The 20,310-nt window shown below is 45.6% G+C and overlaps 1 protein-coding gene across 4 annotated transcripts in view; it reads left to right on the top strand.

Annotated features, from left to right (window-relative positions):
* KIF2C (kinesin family member 2C) overlaps positions 1–20,097 on the top strand; it is a 31,288-nt gene extending 11,191 nt beyond the window's left edge. For 3 of the 4 annotated variants that reach the window (XM_007480261.3, XM_007480262.3, XM_007480263.3), the window contains 18 exons: positions 1,396–1,452; positions 2,677–2,802; positions 4,979–5,098; positions 6,210–6,310; positions 6,774–6,869; positions 7,100–7,154; positions 7,254–7,416; positions 7,948–8,038; positions 8,272–8,335; positions 8,508–8,599; positions 8,947–9,089; positions 11,529–11,733; positions 11,835–11,945; positions 12,459–12,526; positions 12,745–12,856; positions 12,975–13,088; positions 19,683–19,806; positions 19,986–20,097. In XM_007480261.3, the coding sequence (XP_007480323.2) occupies positions 1,396–1,452; positions 2,677–2,802; positions 4,979–5,098; positions 6,210–6,310; positions 6,774–6,869; positions 7,100–7,154; positions 7,254–7,416; positions 7,948–8,038; positions 8,272–8,335; positions 8,508–8,599; positions 8,947–9,089; positions 11,529–11,733; positions 11,835–11,945; positions 12,459–12,526; positions 12,745–12,856; positions 12,975–13,088; positions 19,683–19,806; positions 19,986–20,068 (1,925 nt within the window). In that variant the 3' untranslated portion in view covers positions 20,069–20,097. The remainder of the gene's footprint in view (positions 1–1,395; positions 1,453–2,676; positions 2,803–4,978; positions 5,099–6,209; positions 6,311–6,773; positions 6,870–7,099; positions 7,155–7,253; positions 7,417–7,947; positions 8,039–8,271; positions 8,336–8,507; positions 8,600–8,946; positions 9,090–11,528; positions 11,734–11,834; positions 11,946–12,458; positions 12,527–12,744; positions 12,857–12,974; positions 13,089–19,682; positions 19,807–19,985) is intronic. The other variant, XM_001363249.4, reaches the window with a different exon arrangement.
* The last annotated feature ends 213 nt before the right edge of the window (positions 20,098–20,310 follow it).

Raw genomic sequence — 20,310 nt, 5'->3', positions numbered from 1 at the left:
ATAGTTCTTTGGAAGTTTGATTATAGGGCATTTAATAAGTAAGTTAATTTAGGTAGTATTATCATTTTTGTTATATTTTGTCTACCTGTGAGCAATTTCTATTTCTCCAGTTTTTAAGATGTCTTTATTTGCGTAAAAGGTGTTTTGTAATTTTGTAATGGTGTTCTCTATAATTCCTGGATTTGTCTTGGTGGGATAGATTCCCAAGCATTTTATATCATCTACAATTATTTTAAATGGAATTTCTCTTTCTGTCTCTTCCTGCTGGACTTTGTTGGTAAATGCTTAGAAATGCTGATGCTTTACTTGGGTTTGTTTTACATTCTGTAATTTTGCTGTTAATTGTTTCAGCTAACTTTTTAGGTAAGTATGCCATCATTCATCTAGAGAGATAATTTTTTTTCTCATTGCCCATTCTCATTCCTTCACCTTTCTTCTCTTTTTGCTGTAGTTTAGCATTTTCTTTACTGGTAATATGCTGCCATCTTCTGGTGCCCGATATGGCTTCCATTGCCCTTTCTGTAATCTACACCTTGATTTCTTTGGAGAATTCTAGGGGATTCCATGCCTTGCAGCTGGGGCAGTATTGCTGTGAGAATCTCTCCACAGATTCCATGCTGAGGCCCACTCTGTGGCTGTACCACCTCCTTCAGACAGTGGGGTTAACATTCTTCACCCACTTGAAGATTCTTCCAATAGTCGGTTTGGATTCTGCTTCTTTTTAGTGATGGATAATAGCTCTCTCAACATAGCCCATAAATAAGACATGGCTGCATTTGGGTTTTGTATTATTGCCACCTCTGGGAGGGGAGCTACAAGCACATGTATGGAGAGAAGAGTCAGTGCTTGTTTCCCTTGGTAGTCTTTGTAGGGAGTCCATCAGTTACCTCTGCTACCCCTCCCAAGAAGTCTTGAGTATTTTTGATTACCCCGTTGGAAGGATAGCCTTCTTGTAGACTATCTTTTATTTGTCCTGCTCAGTCCAAACCCTTGTTGTCACAGGCAAAACTAACTTGGTAGCTCCTCCTGGTGATCTCCATATCTCTTCAGTCTCAGTTATGTGGCTGTAATGATAATGGGGGTGCTTTATGATATGCTCCTTTACAAAAGGGTCCCTGTTACTTTATCATCCCTGTCCCCAGGATCCCTCTGGAGATAGCAGCTATAAGTGTATGACAACTGGAAAAGTGCACCTGGAGGTGTTGGGATTTTCCTCTGTCACCTTTGTTTGCTGTAAGGTCTAAGGTTTGGGAGCTTTTTTCTCTGACTTCTTGGGGCCTCTGCCTCTTTTTTGGTGCCCCATACTATCAACAATTGTCCTCTCCAGTTACTGCTGACCAGTCCTCTCCAGGACATCAATATAGCTCAGTACCTTTCCAATTTTTTTTTCTTCAGTGCCCTTTCAATTGGGATGTGCCACTCCAGATGAACTGCCTTCATTTTCTGTTCCTGGTGAGCTCAGTTTGTGTTTTTAAACCTAAGCTGGCTTTGATGGCTTCTTGTTTAATAATATCAGTCTTCAGTTAACTTTCTTTCCTTTAGAATCATTTATATCAATAGAATTTCATTCTTGGGAGCATTCCATCCTTCTTGGTCTGACTTCTTATCAAGATCAATGCTTTCTCAGATCCTCAAGATCTGAAGGGTGCAAGTGTGGGGCATATGCCCCCTTGGGCCTGGTCACCAGCTCTGAGCTATAGTCATTACATTCAATTCACTTTGTGCCTTCACACCAGCCTTGTGATGTTTCCCAAGCTCATCATCTATCTGCTTCTTCCTTCTGGCTAGACAGGGAACACACAGTCATTGTTAGAGGCTATTTCATCATTGCCTTTCTAGTACCCAGATAACTTGAAGTGATTGGCTCTGGTGTTCTTCAGTTATAAGGGTCACATTTTTGTTTCTTCCTCATCTCTCTTCCCAGACCTTGGTCTTGGATTTCCTAATGGGAACATAGATTGAATAGGGCCTGGCTCTGTGATTTCAATGGAATAGAAAACTGCCATGAATGGAAGTTGGCAAGTTCTCAACAACTTTATAATCTTTGAGGAGGGAGCTGTCCAGGGCTGGGTCAGAAAGTGGGATTTAACCTCAGATCTGCTTAGCTTCAAGTGGCCAGCTCTATGCTCCTTCTTATGTGACTATACTTCCCATCCCTTTAAAACCCCACTTTGCTCCCTTTAATTCCTGAAAGCCATGCGTCAATGAGCAAGTCACCAGTGGGAGCAGTGTCTATAGGGGAGCAGCATCCAAGGATGAGATCTGTGCCCATCTCTTAAGCAGAGGCCCAATGACCATTATTTGGGGATATTTCACTAAAGATACCTTTTAGGTACAGGTTGGACTAGCTGGCTTGCCAAGAATCCCTGACAACCCTAAAGTTTATGATTTCTCAGTGCCTCCCTGTTCAAGGATCCTCTGACTGCATCTGGGGAAGAAGGCCAAATAACCTCATTGATGGGGCTTATCCCACTAGTGTCAGAGAATGGGGAGACATCAGCCCTGCCAGTAAAAGAGCCAAGGAGATCCTTGGTGCAGTGAGCCTTGGATCATTCTGCATTTTATTCATTTATCTTGGCTTGGCTAAGAGACAAAAACGTGGGTCTTCCCTGAAGCCCAAGCTGCCTTTATACCTTCTTTCTCTCATGGGCTATGCTGGGCTTTTCATTCCTCCAGCTTTGCGTGGCCGTTCTACCCGGATGTCTGCTATAGCAGAGACTCAAAGACTCATGGCCCAAGAGAACGACATGGAAGTAGACCCCTCTGCAGCTGCCAGCACCAGGAGTCAGTTCACAATTCCCAGTGAGTAACAAGTAGATCCTAACTTGAACTGTTGAGGATGTAAAGCTTGAGGACTCAGTGGAGAAGACCCCTGCCTTTGGCAAAAGTGCCAGGACTGGCAGTAGAAAGGGATGTGGACCTACTTGGGCTCAGAAGGGCATGACGTTCCCTAGTTGATCTCTCCCCACCCTGAGGTTGGAGGTTGGCAGGCAGCCTGAAGCAGGTCAGGTTCAGGGGTAAAAGGCATTTGCAAAGCTTAGGGGCTCCTGCAGGGATGAGCCTCCCATATAGGCTTGAGAAAGTGAGCAGGAACCCTGCAGACAATGCTGTGAACCAGAGACAGGGCCCTGAAGTTGGGTAGCAGTGCACTGCAACCTTAATGGGAGAGGGGCAGTGGGATCTGGAAGGAAGGATATGTAGCTGGGCAGGGAGAATGCAAAGGGCTTAGATGTAGATACAGGCCAGTGGAGGGTAAGAGAAGCTATGGTAGGCCAGTCCTGGGGCCCAAGGCGTGAAAATTTCATCTTGTTTAGTGATGAAGAGCTATTGAAGATTTCTGAGTCTCAGATGAGCTTTAGGAAGATGACTAATAAGTGCATGTGGACAGGGCTGCCTCAGGAGGCCACCCGGGAAGCTGTGGACTGAAGGAATGAGAACTGAGAATGTAAAAGAAGTGCACTTGATCCGAGAGGTTCCATTGTGAGGAAGAAAGACTTCAAAGGGAGCTCCAAGACTTTGGGTCACAGTGACTAGTAAAACTGTAAGAGAGATAAAGGCGAGAGTAGGCTTTACTGAACCTTGTTTGACTTCGAGCATGAGTCATAAGCAGCAGAAGGGTCCTGGTGGTAGTAGTGGCAATGTAGACCTGGGGTGAGGAGTGGAGTCTGAGTTAGAGAAATTCGAGATTTTTCCATATAGAGGAGAGCCTGAAGCCATGGAAGGGATGAACTCTCTTGAGAAAGGCAGAGAAAACCCCTGAGGAGTGCCAGCCTTGGTAGGGGGATAGGAAGGAGAAAGGAGGAATGAATGAATAAGCATTTTAAATGCTTATTCTGTGAGTCAGCTTCAGAGAAGACCCTTGGCCATAGTCAAAGGCATGGAGAGACCCGGCAGGACCCTGAGGCCAAAGGATTTGCTGCAGGAAAGCTTAATCATCACTAGTGTCCTTCAGAGCCTATGGCTGTGGTAGTAGGGGCCCTTGGTGCCCTTTGAAAGAAGAGCTTTGGGTGAGGCAGAGTGGGCACATGTTGGACCCTGGTGGAAGGAAAGACAGACAGCACGAGCCTCCATGCTAGGCCTGGGACAAAGGCTGTTTGAGCTGGCACAGACAGAGACAAACTGTTGCAAGAGCAGAGAACCAGAGGAAGGATATGGCAAAGAAGAGAATAGTGTCATGGAGCAAGAAGCATCATGGAAAGACCAGGATAGGAACCCAGCTTAATTTCTGGCATGCTGTCGATCATCCTTGTGCCTAGAAGGCTAGTCCTGCCACTTGAGTGCCCAGGAGGAAGTGTTGGACTATCTAAAATACAGCCTGAGCTCCGCTCTCACTGTCACCTCCCATTCCCACCCTCACCCCCCCAGTTCTATGGGATAAGGGCACTGGCCTCTACTATACTTGGTCTTTTTCCTAAAGGACCTCAGTGTGGGGGTCTCAGCCTGTTCCATTTTGGGTAATGCCAAGAATACCAGAGGAACATTAATAGCAATAGAAATTGTCAGAGACATAAATAGTAATAATCTAGAAGTTCAACTTCAAGCTACCCAAGCTGCTAGGAAACTCCTTTCTAGGGGAAAACAGCCTCCCATAGATCAAATAATTGAGGCTGGTATGATTCCAAAGCTTGTGGGCTTCTTGGGTAGGACAGACTATAATCCTATTCAGTTCAAATCTGCTTGGGCACTTACTACCATTGTTTCTGGAACATCAGACCAAACCAAGGCTGTGGTAGGTAGATGGAGGAGCTATACCTGCGTTCATTGCCCTATTGGCCTCTCCCCAGGCTCACATCAGTGTGAACTCTGGGAAACATTGCATGGTGCAATAGGCCCCCTTCTAGCTCTGCTTGCAGTTCCTGATATATCATCATTAGTATGTGGTTACTTAAGAAATCTTACTTGGACACTTTCAGGTCTTTGTCGTAACAAGAATCCTGCCAACAGCTGGCTCCTGCCAACTCTTGCCTCTGCCCCTTAGGTCTCCCTCGTGCTCCCCGTCCTGGCATGACCGAGATCCCACTGCCGGCTGTCAGTGAAGTTGTAGAAGAACAGACATCTTCCATCCGAAGCAACTCATCTGCCAACCCAGCAAATTCAGGTAGCAGCCAGAGGCTGGCAGGGTCATTTGTGCCTAGTCTTCCTCCTGTAAACTGAAGAAAGCTAAGCCAAGAGGGACAGTACGATAGAGCTGGGTTTCAGAGTTTCAGGGTTCCTTACTTGCTCTTAAGGGCTCATCTGTGGGGATGGATACATGGAGACACGCTATTTGTGTGGCCTCCTTCCTAGAGCATCATTTTAGAAGGGCCTCAAATCAAATTGAATGCAACATAAGCAGTGAGTGATGATGCAAAAGACAAACTAAGGTAGGAAGAATTTTCTTGATAGCTTCTATTGGGGGAGCAGTGAGTACTAGGGCTCCCAAGAGGAAGGCCCCATCCTTTCCCCCGGGCTATCCTCCTACATCCTGCCTCCAAATGAGGTTGCTACAGTGGAAGAATATAAATGAGTGAGGCCAAGGTGAGTGAAACAGTATGGTCTAGAAGCAGCTGGGACAAAGGAAGGAGGTCCCTGACGTAGGCTAGGAAGCAAGAGGATTTCAGTAGGCAATGGAGAAATGTGCCTAATCTGCTAGGAGAAAAAATCCCCTTCTTGCTGGAGATGCCAATTAGCCCCAGAAACCCTCAGGTGGTGTCTCCTTTGAAACAGCACTAGGGGAGTTAATGCTAGGCAAGGGCAGAGAGCAGCCAGCCTGGGGCCCAGAAGGCTTGAACTGGGCAAGGGGGGGGAGGCAGTAGGGAGCATCTCAGGCATCAGAACCCAGCAGTCATCTCACTGGTAAGCGAGCCTTTTCCTCCCAGCTCTAGTCCCAGAAATGAGGCAGTAGAAGTCTGTGGAGTCTGTGGGCAGACATGGGCCTTAAGGAAGTGGCTTTGGCCCAAAGTACCCCCAGAACCAGCTGGAGTGGAGAGGGGGAAGCTCATGGTTTGATTCCAAGCTTTCTGAAGTGACCCTTTGACTCTGAGTGACCCTACTCTGCTACCTGAACCCATAAACAGGGTACCTGGGAGGGACCACGTAGATAGACAGCTGCAGGCCCTACCCTAGCCCCAGCCTGGCTGTCCCAACCCCAAGAGGTTTAGCTAAACACCTATGAGGAAGAAAGCCTTCAACAAGTGCTGGGCTGAGTTTTTTGTTGGGCTTTTTTGTAGTTCGAAGGAAATCATGCATTGTGAAGGAAATGGAAAAGATGAAGACAAAGCGTGAAGAGAAGAGGGCTCAGAACTCAGAAATGCGGATCAAGCGGGCACAGGTGCCTTCCTGGGCTGGGCTTGAGGCATGCTTTGGGCCTTGGATCCACACCACACTGTCCCTGGCTGAGGTGTATTTGGGATCCTAGGGCCTGGACTCACAGTGAGCTGTAGTTTTAGCATCTCTGCTCTAAAGGGAATTAATTCTGTTGGGGCTGAATGTGGATTTGGGGTCGCATTTTGTTTAGGACCTTTGTTAGAATCCTCTAGGTAGCAGCCCTAAGCCCTTTGGTGTTTTTCTTCTTCCCAATAGGCCCTTAGCCTAGCCCTTTGGGGTCCCTTCTACTACCCCTGGGGCTTCCCCCCACCTTTAGGCCCTGGACTTTTAAGATCCCTATACCTATTGGTCCTGAGGCCTTTGTGGGGTCCTCCTGTTTGGGTTCATTCCAGGGATTGTCTCTAGTACTCTGAACACATGGAGGCCCCAGAAAACTGATGCCATTTCCCTCCATTATTGCCCCTCAGGAATATGACACCAGCTTGCCAAACTGGGAATTTGCAAGAATGATCAAGGAATTCCGAGCTACTCTGGACTGTCAGAGACTCACCATAACTGACCCTGTAAGTGTGTGTGGCCCCTGGCTGGACAGCAGCCGCCACCCCCCTCTCCCCGCTCCAGCTAGGCTATAGCAGTGTGCATGACTCAACTCAGCATGTCATGTGGGCCCAGATCATGGTGGCCATTAACAGAACTCTCCTGAGTCTGGGATCCAGCCTTGTGGGTGGCAGGTGCCCAGGCGAGTTTCAAGCTGATGAGTGGCCTGGCCTCCTGTCATCTCCCTCTCTTACAGATAGAAGAACATAGGATATGTGTCTGTGTTAGGAAGCGCCCTCTTAATAAGCAAGGTAAGCCTTTGCCACACTGGGTGGGCACATACATACCTGTATGCACATACATACAAGCGTGTCTCCTGACACTGGCAAATCTGTGCTTTCTTCTTGCAGAACTGGCCAAGAAGGAGTTTGATGTTATCTCAGTTCCCAGCAAGTGCCTCCTCCTCGTGCATGAACCCAAGTTGAAAGTAGACCTGACCAAGTACCTAGAGAACCAGGCATTCCGATTTGATTTTGCCTTCGATGAAACGGCATCCAATGAGGTTGTCTACAGGTAGAGTCTGTCTCTCTGCTACCCTCCTCCTTCCAGCACAGCTTCAGGCCCCTCAGTAGGGCCTACTCTGCCACTGCCCCTCTTGGGCATCTAATTGCCATCTGAACCCAGACTGGGTTTTGATTAGATGACTGGTTTCCATCCCTGTCCCACACAAACCATTGGATTTCAGGTTGTGCCAGTGGGTTTGGCTACAGGAAAGAAGTGGCCAGTGTTTGGCTTTAAGCGCCCAAGGTGGTCTTGTGCAGCTAGGTCCACCTGGCACGCTCCTGTGCCACTCAAGGAGGCAGAAGCCCTGGCTCTTGGCAGCAGGTGCCAATACTTTATGGGCGTCTAGTAAGCTGGCCAGCCCGTTGTTGTTGACCACTCTGAAGTCAGCTCGGAGGGGACACTACTGGAGATTAGGGATCATTGGTAACTTTGCCACCTCTGCCATCTTAGCAACTCCATAGCCCTAAGGAGAGAGTTAAGATGTGTTTTGTCAGAGCTAGCCACAACCCTCCTCCAGCTCCCAGCCTTCTTTCCCTGTAGGTTTACAGCCAGACCCTTGGTACAGACAATCTTTGAAGGAGGAAAGGCAACCTGCTTCGCATATGGACAGACAGGCAGTGGCAAAACCCATGTGAGTCTTACTAAGGGGTTGAGCCCCTGCTAGAAGGTGACCTGCAGACAGAGCCCAGCCTGGGAGTTTTCTCAGCATGTACTTGGGTCTCCATAGGGAGGAAAGAGTGTGAGAAGTGGGGGAGGTGGGGATGGGGGTGGGGGCTGTCACTGGGTCTCTTGTTGAAGCCATCATTAGTGCTGAGTCCTGGGTATGGGCCCCCAGCTGATGGGGCTGCTACTTCTCCTTTGCAGACGATGGGCGGAGATTTCTCTGGAAAAAACCAGAATGCATCCAAGGGCATCTATGCATTTGCCTGTAAGTCCCAAAGAAGACTCACCACCTCTTGTCCTCAGATCATAGCTTGAGGGGGCAGAGCCAAGCTGAGCTCCCTCCTAGCCCAGGGCATCCCTGCTCCTCCTAGCTAGCAGACAAGTGGGATGCTCTACCCAAGATATCCCTTCTCCCTGCTTTCCTCTCTTCTCTTTAGCACGAGATGTCTTCTTGCTGAAGAATCAGCCCCGATACAAAAACCTCGGCCTGGAAGTCTATGTGACCTTCTTTGAGATCTACAACGGGAAGGTTAGTAGATGGGAAGGGGAGGAGGCAGGTCAGAGGACTCAGTTCCTCCAGCCCTCCCTGTTGATGTTGAACTAGTCACCCTGAAAGACCAGCTCAGTCTCTCAGCTGCCTCAGTGCCCCAGAGAGCCATTTACTTGGCAAATATCCTCTTCACTGACCTGGCACCGAGCTTTTCCAAGTGGGGGTTTTTTTCCTGGCTGCTCTTGTTTCTGTTCCAACTTCCTAACCTAGAAGCCCAAAACAACTCTCTAAGAAAGGGAGAGGGGATAGGAGGAGGAGGAGGAGGATGTGGTGGTGCCCATGGGCTGCCTCTGCCAGCTTTGCCTCCTTTGCCTTCCCCACTGTAGCTCTTTGACCTTCTGAACAAGAAGGCTAAGCTCCGGGTACTAGAGGACGGCAAGCAGCAAGTGCAGGTGGTGGGACTACAGGAGCACCTGGTGAACTCGGCAGATGATGTCATCAGGATGATTGAAACAGGCAGTGCCTGCAGGTGAGGAGAAGGCCTCTGGGTCAGGTGGCCAAAGGAGATCTGGAAGGGCCAGTGGAGGAGTGGTGACTTGCCCTGGGGCTCCCTGCAGGAATAAGGGAACTGAGGTCTCCCTTTGTCACTGCATCCTGCTGTCCACCACCACTCCCCTTGGCACTGTAGTACTCAAGCACTGGGGGGTGGGAATTTCCCAGAAACCTGGGGAGGGGAGTGGCTGACAGCTCTGCTGTGATGGACTTGTCTAGCAGTCAGTCAGTATTTAGTACCAGGCTCTCCTGCCCTCAAGGAGCCTAAAATCTAAAGGAAGAGACAGCATGTAAACAAATCTATTCAAAGCAATCTATAGACAGGATAAACAGGAAGTACTTAACCGAGAGAAAGCAATAGAAATAAGACAGACAGGAAGGGGCTTATGGAGGTGAGATTTTAGCTGGAACCTGAAGGAAGCCAAGAGGTAGATGAGTTTAGAGCATTCCAGGCATGGGGACAGCCAGAGAGTTGGAAGATGGAAGGGTGTGTGAAGAACAGGCAGGTGGCCAGGATCACTAGGTCTAAAAGTACATAGAGTGGGGAGTAAGATGTAAGAAGACTGGAAAGGTAATGGGGAGGAGTAGGAAATGGGTTAGGAAGAGCTTTGAACATTGAACTGAATGTTGTGTATTTGCTCCTGGAGGTGATCGGAGTCACTGGAGTTTTCAGTTGGAGGGTGAAATCACTGGACCTGAGCTTTAGGAAAATCACTTTAGTGGCTCAATGGAAGATGGTCTAGAAGAGGGAGAGACTTGGGGCAGGGAGATACCTCCCCACCCCACCAGGCCAGTGCAATAGTCCAAATGGGAGGCGGGGGTGGAACCCTGCAGGAGCCGGCACTACATATGTGAGAGTGACAGGTCTTGTCTGTAGATTGGATTTGGAGGGAGTCAGGAAGAGTGAAGAGTCAGGATAACACCTAGGTCACCACTTAGGAGGACTGAGAAGAGGAAGAGGAGGAGGATGGTGATGGTATGGAGGGACCATTTAGGGGGAAAGATAATGAGTTTTTGATTTGAACAAGTTGAGTTTGAGATGTCTGCAAGGCAACTGGAGATGTGAGAGTGGAGGTCAGCAGAGAGATGGTAATTACATCTGGAGAAGCTGATGAGATCATAAATGAAGTAGTATAGAGGGAAAAGAGGGCCTAGGACAGAAACCTGAGGAGGGGTGATCTGGAGGAGGAGAACCGGGAGAGAATGATGTCTCAAAAACCTAGAGAGAAGAAAAAGGTTCCAGAAGGAGAGAAGAGTGACCCTTAGTGTCAAAGTCTGCAAGGGAAGTCAAAGAGAAGGAGGATGGAGAAAAGGCCACTGGATTTGGTAGCTGAGAGATGCCTGGTAACTTAGGAGAGGGCAGTTTTGGTGGAATGATAAGTTTGAATGCTGAATTGTAAGTGGTTAAGAGTGAGAGAAGAGAAAGTAGAGGACTCTGTTCTAGATGGTCTTCTCCAAGAGTTTAACTGCAAAAGACAGGAGAATGAGAAGATGATAGCAGAAATGGAAGGACCAAGGGAAGGTTTTTTCAGGGTCCTGGCTACATGGGCATATTTATAGGCAATAGGAGATGATCTGGTAGAGAGGGAGAGATAGACAATAAATGAGAGGATGACGAGAGGGGGCAATGTGGAGAAGGGATTTAATGGGATCACTTGAACAAAAAGAGGGCTTGGCCTTGGTAAAGAGTAAGGTTGCCACTTCATGTGAGATGGAAGTGAACGAGAAGAGAGGGGCAGAAGGCATCAGGGTGGTAGGAGATGAGGAAGAGAGGGGAAAAGAGGAAGCTCATGGCCAATGATCTCAATTCTTCCATTAAAATATGAGGCAAGATTCCCAACTAAGAGTGTTGGAGGAAGGGAAGCCACAAGAGATTTGAGGAGGGCTGCAAAGGTTTTGAAGGGCCATTGTGGAGAGTGAATTGATGTGGGAAGAATAGAAGGATTGCCAAGAGGCAGAGACGGCACAGTCAAGGTTGCATAACATAAATTCATAATGGGCCCTGGTGTGTAATTTTCTCCTTCATTCAGTAGCACATGTGTAGAAGTGAAAGTGATAAAAAGTGGGAGTGATCCAAGGCTGAGACTTAACAAGGTGGAATGGGCAGTAGAATAGGGGCCTAGAGATTCCAGAAAGGTGGTAAGTGTAGAGCTGAATTGATTCACCAAAGGGTCAAGATGCTATGGCCCAGACTCACTGAATAGCTATGTGAAGTGAGAGCTGGAACACACTAGCTCCCATCAGGCAGGGATTGACAGCTAGGGATGCCATGCAGGCCCAACAGGCCCTTTGGACACTGGTGCCAGTGTTGGCCATCTCTCTATGTCTCTATATATCCTGGTCCCCTGCCTGAAGATCCCTTGGGAGGGAGGCTTAGGTCTGGGCACCCTCTGATTTACTCCTCCCTGTGCCCTAGGACCTCAGGGCAGACTTTCGCCAATGCCAGCTCTTCCCGATCCCATGCCTGCTTCCAGATTCTGCTCCGGGCCAAGGGGAAGCTGCATGGCAAGTTCTCCTTGGTGGATCTGGCCGGGAATGAGAGAGGGGCTGACACATCCAGTGCTGACCGGCAGACACGCATGGAAGGGGCTGAGATCAATAAGAGCCTACTGGCCTTGAAGGTAGAGGCCAGGGTAGTAGGGCACACTGGGCCTTGACAACTCTCAGAGGGGTCAGGGTCTGGGTCCCGGGACCTTAGCTTCTCCCTTCGCACTCATTGCAGGAGTGTATTCGGGCTCTGGGACAGAATAAGTCGCACACACCATTCCGGGAGAGCAAGCTGACACAGGTGCTCAGGGACTCCTTCATTGGGGAAAACTCCCGAACCTGCATGGTAAGGCCCAGGTGTGCACCCAAGGGCTTCCAGAAGCACCTGCCCCATGGGCATCCACCAACAGAGTGGAGTTCCCTAGCCCCTTTTGCCCACAATTTGGGACAGATTCCTGCTTTGAGTAACAAGAGAGGATTGAGGCTAAACTCCATCCCTACGCATGGCCTGCTGCCTGGCCACCCCAGCCCCACCAATGCTCCCAAGTAGTCCCTCTTGAGCCACCTGCTTGGAGGCAGACTTTCTGGGTCCTGGACTTTTTTCTCATCTACCAGGAGTCCTAGGAAACAGAGTCCTTATTATGCCAAGAGTTCCTCGGGAGACAAAGGAGGTGTGGGTACAGAGGAATATGGGCTATCCTGCAAAAGCCATGAAAAGGAAAACAAAAGCAACCAAATGGGAATGTAGGGAGATGGAGGTGAATAGGCAACCCCTGAACTTGGGAAGGCCCCTCTTTCTGCCCCTGCCTTCCAAGAGAGCCCAGGCTATTCAGTAACCTGGTCATGTCTTCCTTTCCAGATTGCCATGATCTCCCCAGGGATGAGCTCCTGTGAATATACTCTGAACACCTTAAGATATGCAGACAGGTACAAGGGCAGCGGGCAAAGGCTTCTCCTAATGAGCGGAGCCTTGTGCTCTCAGGAGGCAGTGGGCAAGCAAGGGATGGAGGGCGGATACATGGGCCAAGAGTTTTCTCATGCTGCTGTGCTGGGGTGGCGGTGCTAGGCCACCACCTCCAAGAAGCCAGCCCAGGAGAAGGGCTAGGCCTGATTCCCTTTCTTCTCTTCCTCCCTCCCCAACCCAGGGTCAAGGAGCTGAGCCCTAACAGCGGTGGGAATGGAGAATTGCAGACCCAGATGGAGACGGAGGGGGAAGAGCTGGAACCCAGCTCAGACAGTGCCCTCCACCCTCATGGTGTAAGCAAAACCAGACAGGCAGTGGGGTTCGGGGCAACAGAAATGGGAGAGAAAGGATGGGGCTGGCCAGCCAGGGCCTGGATCTCAGTGTGGGCCTCTCCTCCCTTGGTATGGCCAGCTGTCCAAAGACGAAGAGGAGCTCTCATCCCAGATGTCCAGCTTCCAGGAGGCCATGACTCAGATTGGGGAGCTTGAAGAGAAGGCCATAGAGGAGCTCAAGGAAATTGTTCAGGTACGAAGGAGGCTGGCAAGGCCAGTCCAGTAATAGGAAATGAGCAGTGGGCCTAGGACGTACTTTCACACATTTAGACCACATCCCCAAGAGGAGGCCGCTGGACCCATCACTATCTTACAGGTGAGCCGCCCAGCCCAGAGCTGAGGAAACCTAGTCACAGCCACCAAGCAAGAAAGCAGTGGTGTTCCAGAGGCCTCTGCCCTAGCCTGGACAATCCCTGAGAAGGCTCCCTTCCTTCATACCCCTAACTAGCGGCCTGGCTTCAACATTTCCTCAAAGGACCTGGCTGATTTGGCAGCCCATTCTTAAGGAAGGGCAGCACAGTCCATTGGGGACATTTTCCCCAACATCTGTCTCCACTAACTCCAACTTCTTACCCACCTCAAAACACTGCATCTAGACCTTCTCTGAGGAGGAAGCAGACAGGGGCCCACCCTCCCCCCAAATCTTCAGCCAATCCTTGTATGGCATTGTTTGGTGGTTACTTTGATAGAGCCTCAAAATGGCACTGAATACAGCTGTCCTCGCCCACTTTCTGGCTTTCTTCATGCAGCATTGCTAGTGTTGGCTCCTTGCGAGCTTGTTCATCCAATCACAGGAACACTCTGAGGTCTGACCATGGCAAGGATAATCCTGTATTTATATTTATGGTTTCAAATTCAAATTCGATTTTGTCCCAATAGAATTTAACCATAGTGAATTTGGCCCTGTGGCCTAGCTTGCCCAGACCTGATTGTCCAGTGTGTTTGCTTTCCCTCCAAGCTTTAGGTTCTCTGCAATTGGATGTGAATGTTTCTGTGTCTCAAGTCATCGATAAGAACGATCAGCCACATAGGGCCAGGGAAATTTGGGCCACTTTCCAAACTGCCGAGTATATTGTCCTCTAGGCCATGTCTTCCTGTCTCGTCCAGGAAAATAGCAGGATAGGAAGTTAGTCTGTCTCTCTGGCGATGTGGTTAGGTGGTCCTGATGGAGCTATAATACTTTTATATTTAATATAGTTATAATATATTGTCATATATATTTAATATAATATTTCTTGATCAGTCATGAACTATTCCTCTAACCATAGGTCTAAAAGGCAATTTCTTCTTTATTCCTCTAATTTGTTTATTTTTTCCCCAAAACCCTTACCTTTTGTCTTAGAATCAATACTGAGGACCAGTTCCAAGACAGAAGAAGGGGTAAGGGTTAGATAGTTGGGGTTAAATGACTTGCCCAGGATCACACATTTAGGAAGTGTCTGATGTCAGATTTGAACCTCAGTATTTATCTCTTAGCTCACTAGCCATTGAGCCACCTAGCTCTGCCCCCTCTCCTTTATTTATGATGTATGACATTTTCTATCTAGGTTCTGTGTCCCTCTGAAGTTTATCTTGAGGTATAGGTGTGAGGTGTTTATTTCTGCCAGAACACTAGACATCTGTCAAATAGTAACTCCTTACTTCAGTAGCTGGAGACTTTGTATTTATCAAATACTTTACTATGTTTACTTCTTGTGTGTCATGTACCTGATCTGATCCACTGACTGTCTTTTCTATTTAACTAGTACCAAATTATCTTGACTTCTGCTTGAATTTGAAATCTGGTACAGTTAGGCTCCTTTCCTACTTTTTTTCATCATTTCCTTTGAGATTCTTGATCTGTTTATTCCTCCAGATCAATTTGTTATTCTTTTCTAGATCTTTAAAGGAGTCCTTTGGTAGTTTTAATTGGTATGAGACTGAATTAAGTAAGTTACATAATACTGGCCTTTTAAAAAATATATTCACTCCGCTTTCACCCATCGATACTTTATTTCTCTAGTTATTTAAATCTGTCTTTATTTCTGCAAATAGTGTTTTGTAAGTTATTTCATATTCCTATGTGTATCTCAGTAGGAAGTAACCATCATATCTGCAAAAAAACAGTTTGTTTTGTCTCTGCCTACACTTATTATCTTAATTTATTTTTCTTGTCTTAATTGCTCTAGCCATCATTTCTAATGTTATATCAAATACTGACAATGAATATCTTTGCTTTACCTCTCATCTTATTGGAAAAGTTTATCTCTGTTACATGCAATGCTGGCTCATTATTTGATATATAGTGATTACTATTTAAAGAAAGGTCCATGGTGGACAGCTAGGTGGCTCAGTGGATTAAGAGCCAGGCCTTGATGAAAACAAGATGTCCTGGGTTCAAATCTGGCCTCAGATCCTTCCTCTATGTGACCCTTGGGCAAATCATTTAACCCCCATTGCCTAGTCCTTGTCACTCTTCTGCCTTGGAACTAATGCTTTGTATCAATTCTAAGACTAATTCTAATTCTAGGTAAGCAGGTTTGTTTGTTTTTAAATCAAATTCATTAATGATTTTTTGGACCTCTGCTCTTCCCCCCTACCCCCCCCAAAAAAACCAACCTCCTAATTTTATTAGTTCAATGGGGGGGGGTGTCTTTCAATTTTGTTAATTTCCTTTGATTTTTTAAATATACCTATTTTGATGCTTGGAGATTTTTTTTTAATTTGTTGATTGTTTAGGTTTTTATAGTTATATGACAAATTTATAATTTTGTTCTTTTTCTCTTATATTGATGAAAATATTTTCTCCTGAGAACTGCTTTACCTATAATCCCACAAATTTTGGTATATTGTCATTATCTTTAATGAAATTACAGATTGTTTCTGTAGCCTATTCTTTGACCCACCAATTCTTTAGAATTGTTATTTAGTTTCCAAAGAATTTTTATCCTTTCTTGTGAATCCCAGCTGACTTGGGTATTTCATATTTGGGAATTTTTCCCATGGCAACCACTTATTTTGATTCAAAATCAAGACACTAAAAATTATCTTCACAGTTTTAGCAATTCACAGTCTTGAAACCCACATTTTTTTTGCGGTCACATTCTTCAATGGCACTTCATTAAATATAATTTTTATTGCGTTGTAGTCAGTTAGGATGGATTTAATATTGCAGTTTTTCTACATTTGTTTTTGAAGTTTGTGTGCCCTGATAAGTGGTTTCATTTCTGTGACAATACCATGCACAACTTAGAAATCTATATGCTGCTTTCTTTTTCTAATCAATAATTCCCAGAGTTCTGTCATATATAACTTTTCTAACATTCTATTCATTTTCTAACTTTCTATTCTGAACTTCCTTTTTGATTATTTTTTCAGTGAGATTTGGCTAGTTTTTGGAGTTAGCTGAAACATAATCAATTATGTCACTTGCCTTTTATTTTCACTCTTTTTTGAAAAGGGTACAGTTAGTTTATCTGTCTACTTTTCCTGTAACTTACTTAGCTTTTCCTTTAAGTATTTAGATCTTATACCATTCGGGACATATATATTAAGAATTGAAAATAATTTGTTGTCTGTTAAGTGTTAAAGTTAATACTGTTAGTCAAGAAGAAATCTAGAATTGAAAAAAGTTTTAAAAAGAGTTAAGTCATCCAGCTGAAAAAAAATTAATCATCCCCCAAATCTCAATGAATTTTGCACTCTACAGAATCCAAAGAAAGGAGCAAGGGAACAATTGCTGATTGGCCAGCACAGAGGCAATTTCCAGATAAGACACACAGATTGATTAAGAGATGTATCTCAGGAAATTGGAGATTCCTTGCATCAATCTTAAGGTTCTCTGGAAGGTTTTTTGGATCAACATAACCTGAATATCCTGAGTTAAGCATTATAAAGCTGATCTTTAAGCTAAAAATCTGGTCTCTCAGCAAAGTAGGATTAATCTCAGACAATTCAATAAAGTTCATACAGTATCTTTCAGCAAAATGTTATTTTTATTGTTGCCTTATCTGAGATAATTACTACCTTCTTTTTTTTTTAGTTGAAGCATAATCAATTATGCCACCTGCCCTTTATTTCCCTATAAGTTGTGTTTTAAGTGTCTTTGGTAAACAAATTTTGTTAGATTATACTTCCGAATCTGTTCTGTCATCTTTCATTTTATAGGTGAGTTCATTCCATTCATAATTGAAGTTATGATTATTAATTGTGTAATTTTGCTCCATCCTATTATCTTATACTTTTTACTTACTCTGTTCCCTGACTACTCTTCATAATAGATCCTCATCCTTTCTTTTCCTTTTAGAGACCCCTCTTCATAATCTTTCATCTAAGATTAATATTTGTTTTGCTTACTAATCTCTCCCTGAGATTTAAAGCAGTGGTATCAAATTTGTGGTCTACCTGGCATAAAAACTTCCAGAACAGATCAAAATGTAATTGAGTGTAATGGACTTTACTACTAGTAACAATACAATGATCAAGGACAATCCTGAGGGATTTATAAGAAAGAATGCTAACCACATCGAGAGAAAGAACTGTGTAGAAGGGAGTAGAAATGTAGAAGAAAAACATATGAATATGACTTATCACTTGTTTATATGGGTATATGATTTGGAGTTTTGGTTTTTAAAGATTGCTCTATTGCAAAAATTAATATGAAAATAGGTACAAATAACATTTGTACAGCCCATTGGAAATGCTTGTTGGCTTCTGGGAGTGGGGAGGGAAAGAAAATGAATCATGTAAACATGGAAAAAGTAGTACCAAAAAAATGTTTAACACTCACCACCACCACCACCCCCAAATATACATGTTAAAATTTGTGGTTTTCCAAGTCACACACAGGGATACATTTCTATTCTATTTAAGTGTGATGGCATTTATTTAGTTTTTTTTTTTTCATAGAACTTAGATGTCTTCCTTTGAAAACTGTCTATTCATATCGTTTAACCATTTATCAGTTGAAGAATGACCCTTATTGTAAATTTGACTTAATTAACTATATACCTTAGAAATGAGATCTTTGTCAGAAAATTACTGCAAAAGTCCATCTCATACCCAATTCTGCTTTTCTAATTTTAGCCACATTGATTTCATTTGCATAAACTTTTTAATTTTATATATCAAAATTATCCATTTTGCCTTCTGAAAACCTCAATTGGTTGTGAAATCTTCCCCTTTTATAAATCTGACAGGTACTTTCTTCCCTATTCTATTGATTTGCTTATGATGTCACTCTTTAAATCTAAATCAATTACCCATTTGAAGCTTAGTTTGATATATGGTTTGAGATGTTGGTCTATATCTAGTTTCTGCCAGACTTCTTTCCAGTTTTTTTTGTTGTTGTTTTTGGTTTTTTTTTTTAAACCCTTACCTTCTGTCTTGGAGTCAATACTGTGTATTGGCTCCAAAGTAGAAGAATGGTAAGGGCTAGGAAATGGGGGTGGTGGGGGGATCAAGTGACTTACCCAGGGTCATATAGCTGGGAAGTGTCTGAGGCCAGATTTGAACCTAGGACCTCCCGTCTCTATGCCTGATCAATCCACTGAGCCACCCAGCTGCCCCTTGCTTTCCAGTTTTTATGGAATTATGAGTTCTTCCCCAATCCCTGAAATCTTTAGGTTTATTAGACACTAGTTTACTGTGTTCATTTACTTCTATATATTGCATAATCGAATATTGATAAATTTTTTACTCAGTACCAAATTGTTTAGATGATTACAGCTTTGTAGTATATTTTAAGATCTGTTACTTTCAGGCCTTGCCATTTTTTAAAATTGATTCCCTTTGATATTTTTGATCTTTTATTTTCCCACATGAATTTTATCTTTTTTTTTTCTGGATCTACAAAGTAATTACTTGGTAGTTTGATTGATATGGCACTAAAATTAAGTTAGATGGTAAAATCATTTTTATTATATTGGTTCAGCCTGCCACCTTTCCTGGATAAAGACCCTGTTTGGATGCAGGCAACTCAGCTGCAGACTTGCTCCTGGGTAGAGTGCCAGTAGACATTGACTAACTATCCTCAACCCATCAGCTATTTGGAAGGGTCTACAGGTTCAAAGGAACAATACTGCCTGATTATCCCTGGTCTTTGCATGGGGGCTAACTCTATAATCTCCAATCTAAGTCAGAGGAGATAACATTGCTCACATGTTGGGGTGCAGTATAAGATGATGAGCCACCTAGGAAGTTCATGAGATCTTGTCCTACATTGAGAGAAGAGAGAGAAGCACTGTGACCTTGGGCAAGTCATTTCCCCTCTTGGCTTCAGCTCCTCTTCTCTCCAAAGAGATCCCTTCCAACTCTCAGCCTGACTTCGAAGGGGAGAAGAAATAGAAGATCAATTGAGGAATTGGCCAGGGAAAGTAAAGGCTTGTTAAGAATAGAGGTGGGGAAGTTTTTTAGGCCACAAGGCAGAGCCGGTAGATTCAGAGAAAATGGAGATATAGGAATGCTTGGGGTGGGAGCCAGGGCACAAGCAAGAGGGGGGACTTCATCATGAATAGCCTACCTTTTTGAGGGGAAGAACAAGAGAGGGCCCAACAGGCAGGCTATGTGCAATAGAGAGCTTGCTGGGTGGTGGCAGGGAGGGCCCTGCGGAGGTAAGAGGACCCGGCCCATTCCTCTAGGAGAATTCAGGGATCCTGTGGGAAGACGGGCAAGAACACAGAGAATAGGGTGTGACAAGTGGGCTTTGAGGCCAAGGGCCCTACTCTGACCAGGCAAAACAGACCTAATCTTAGTGGGTCAGAGAATGGAGTGAGGTCCATTGTGTTCCCTTCTTCCTATGTCTCTGCAGAAATGGTCTAATTGGATCGAGCTGCTAGAGACCACAGAACAGCCAGACTATGACCTGGAGACCTTTGTAAGCAAAGCTCAGCATGCTGCCACCGAGGGCATCAAGAACTTCAACAGCCTCCAAGGTACCCCTCCTCCCCTCCCCTCCCTGCCCTCCTTCACTATCGTGCCCTTTAGCCTCCTTTGCCTAGGCCTGGGAGGGTCCTGGGGGAGCACACCTTGGTGCACATGGGCACCATGGGCACCATGGGAAAGGGGCAACTGGATGGGGCTGGGCCGGGCTGAGTTGAGGCCTCTCTTACAGATGTCCTGCGGGCCCTGCGCCTGGCCATGCAGCTGGAAGAGCAGGCCAGCCAGCAGATAAGCAGCCACAAACGACCTCAGTAACATGCCAATAAAAGATGTTTGATGGTTAAGCTCTTCCTTCAGAGGTGTCTGGGTGCTCCCTGGCATCCAGGTTGTTGTCCATGTTTGGCCCTTGTTTGGGGAGGTAGGACATACTGCTGGGATGTCTGCCGCTGGAGCTGAGCCTGGGATGTCTCCAGGGCCCACTGCCCCCTTTGGCCCTGGACGGGCAGGCCCCGTGACCCCCAACTACCTGTTCCTTTTTCCATGTGTGTTGTGTAGTT

The sequence above is a fragment of the Monodelphis domestica genome, chromosome 2 (genome assembly GCF_027887165.1).
Source record: "Monodelphis domestica isolate mMonDom1 chromosome 2, mMonDom1.pri, whole genome shotgun sequence".
In the NCBI taxonomy this organism is placed as follows: domain Eukaryota; kingdom Metazoa; phylum Chordata; class Mammalia; order Didelphimorphia; family Didelphidae; genus Monodelphis; species Monodelphis domestica.
This window is presented reverse-complemented; position numbering and strand designations above follow the sequence as displayed.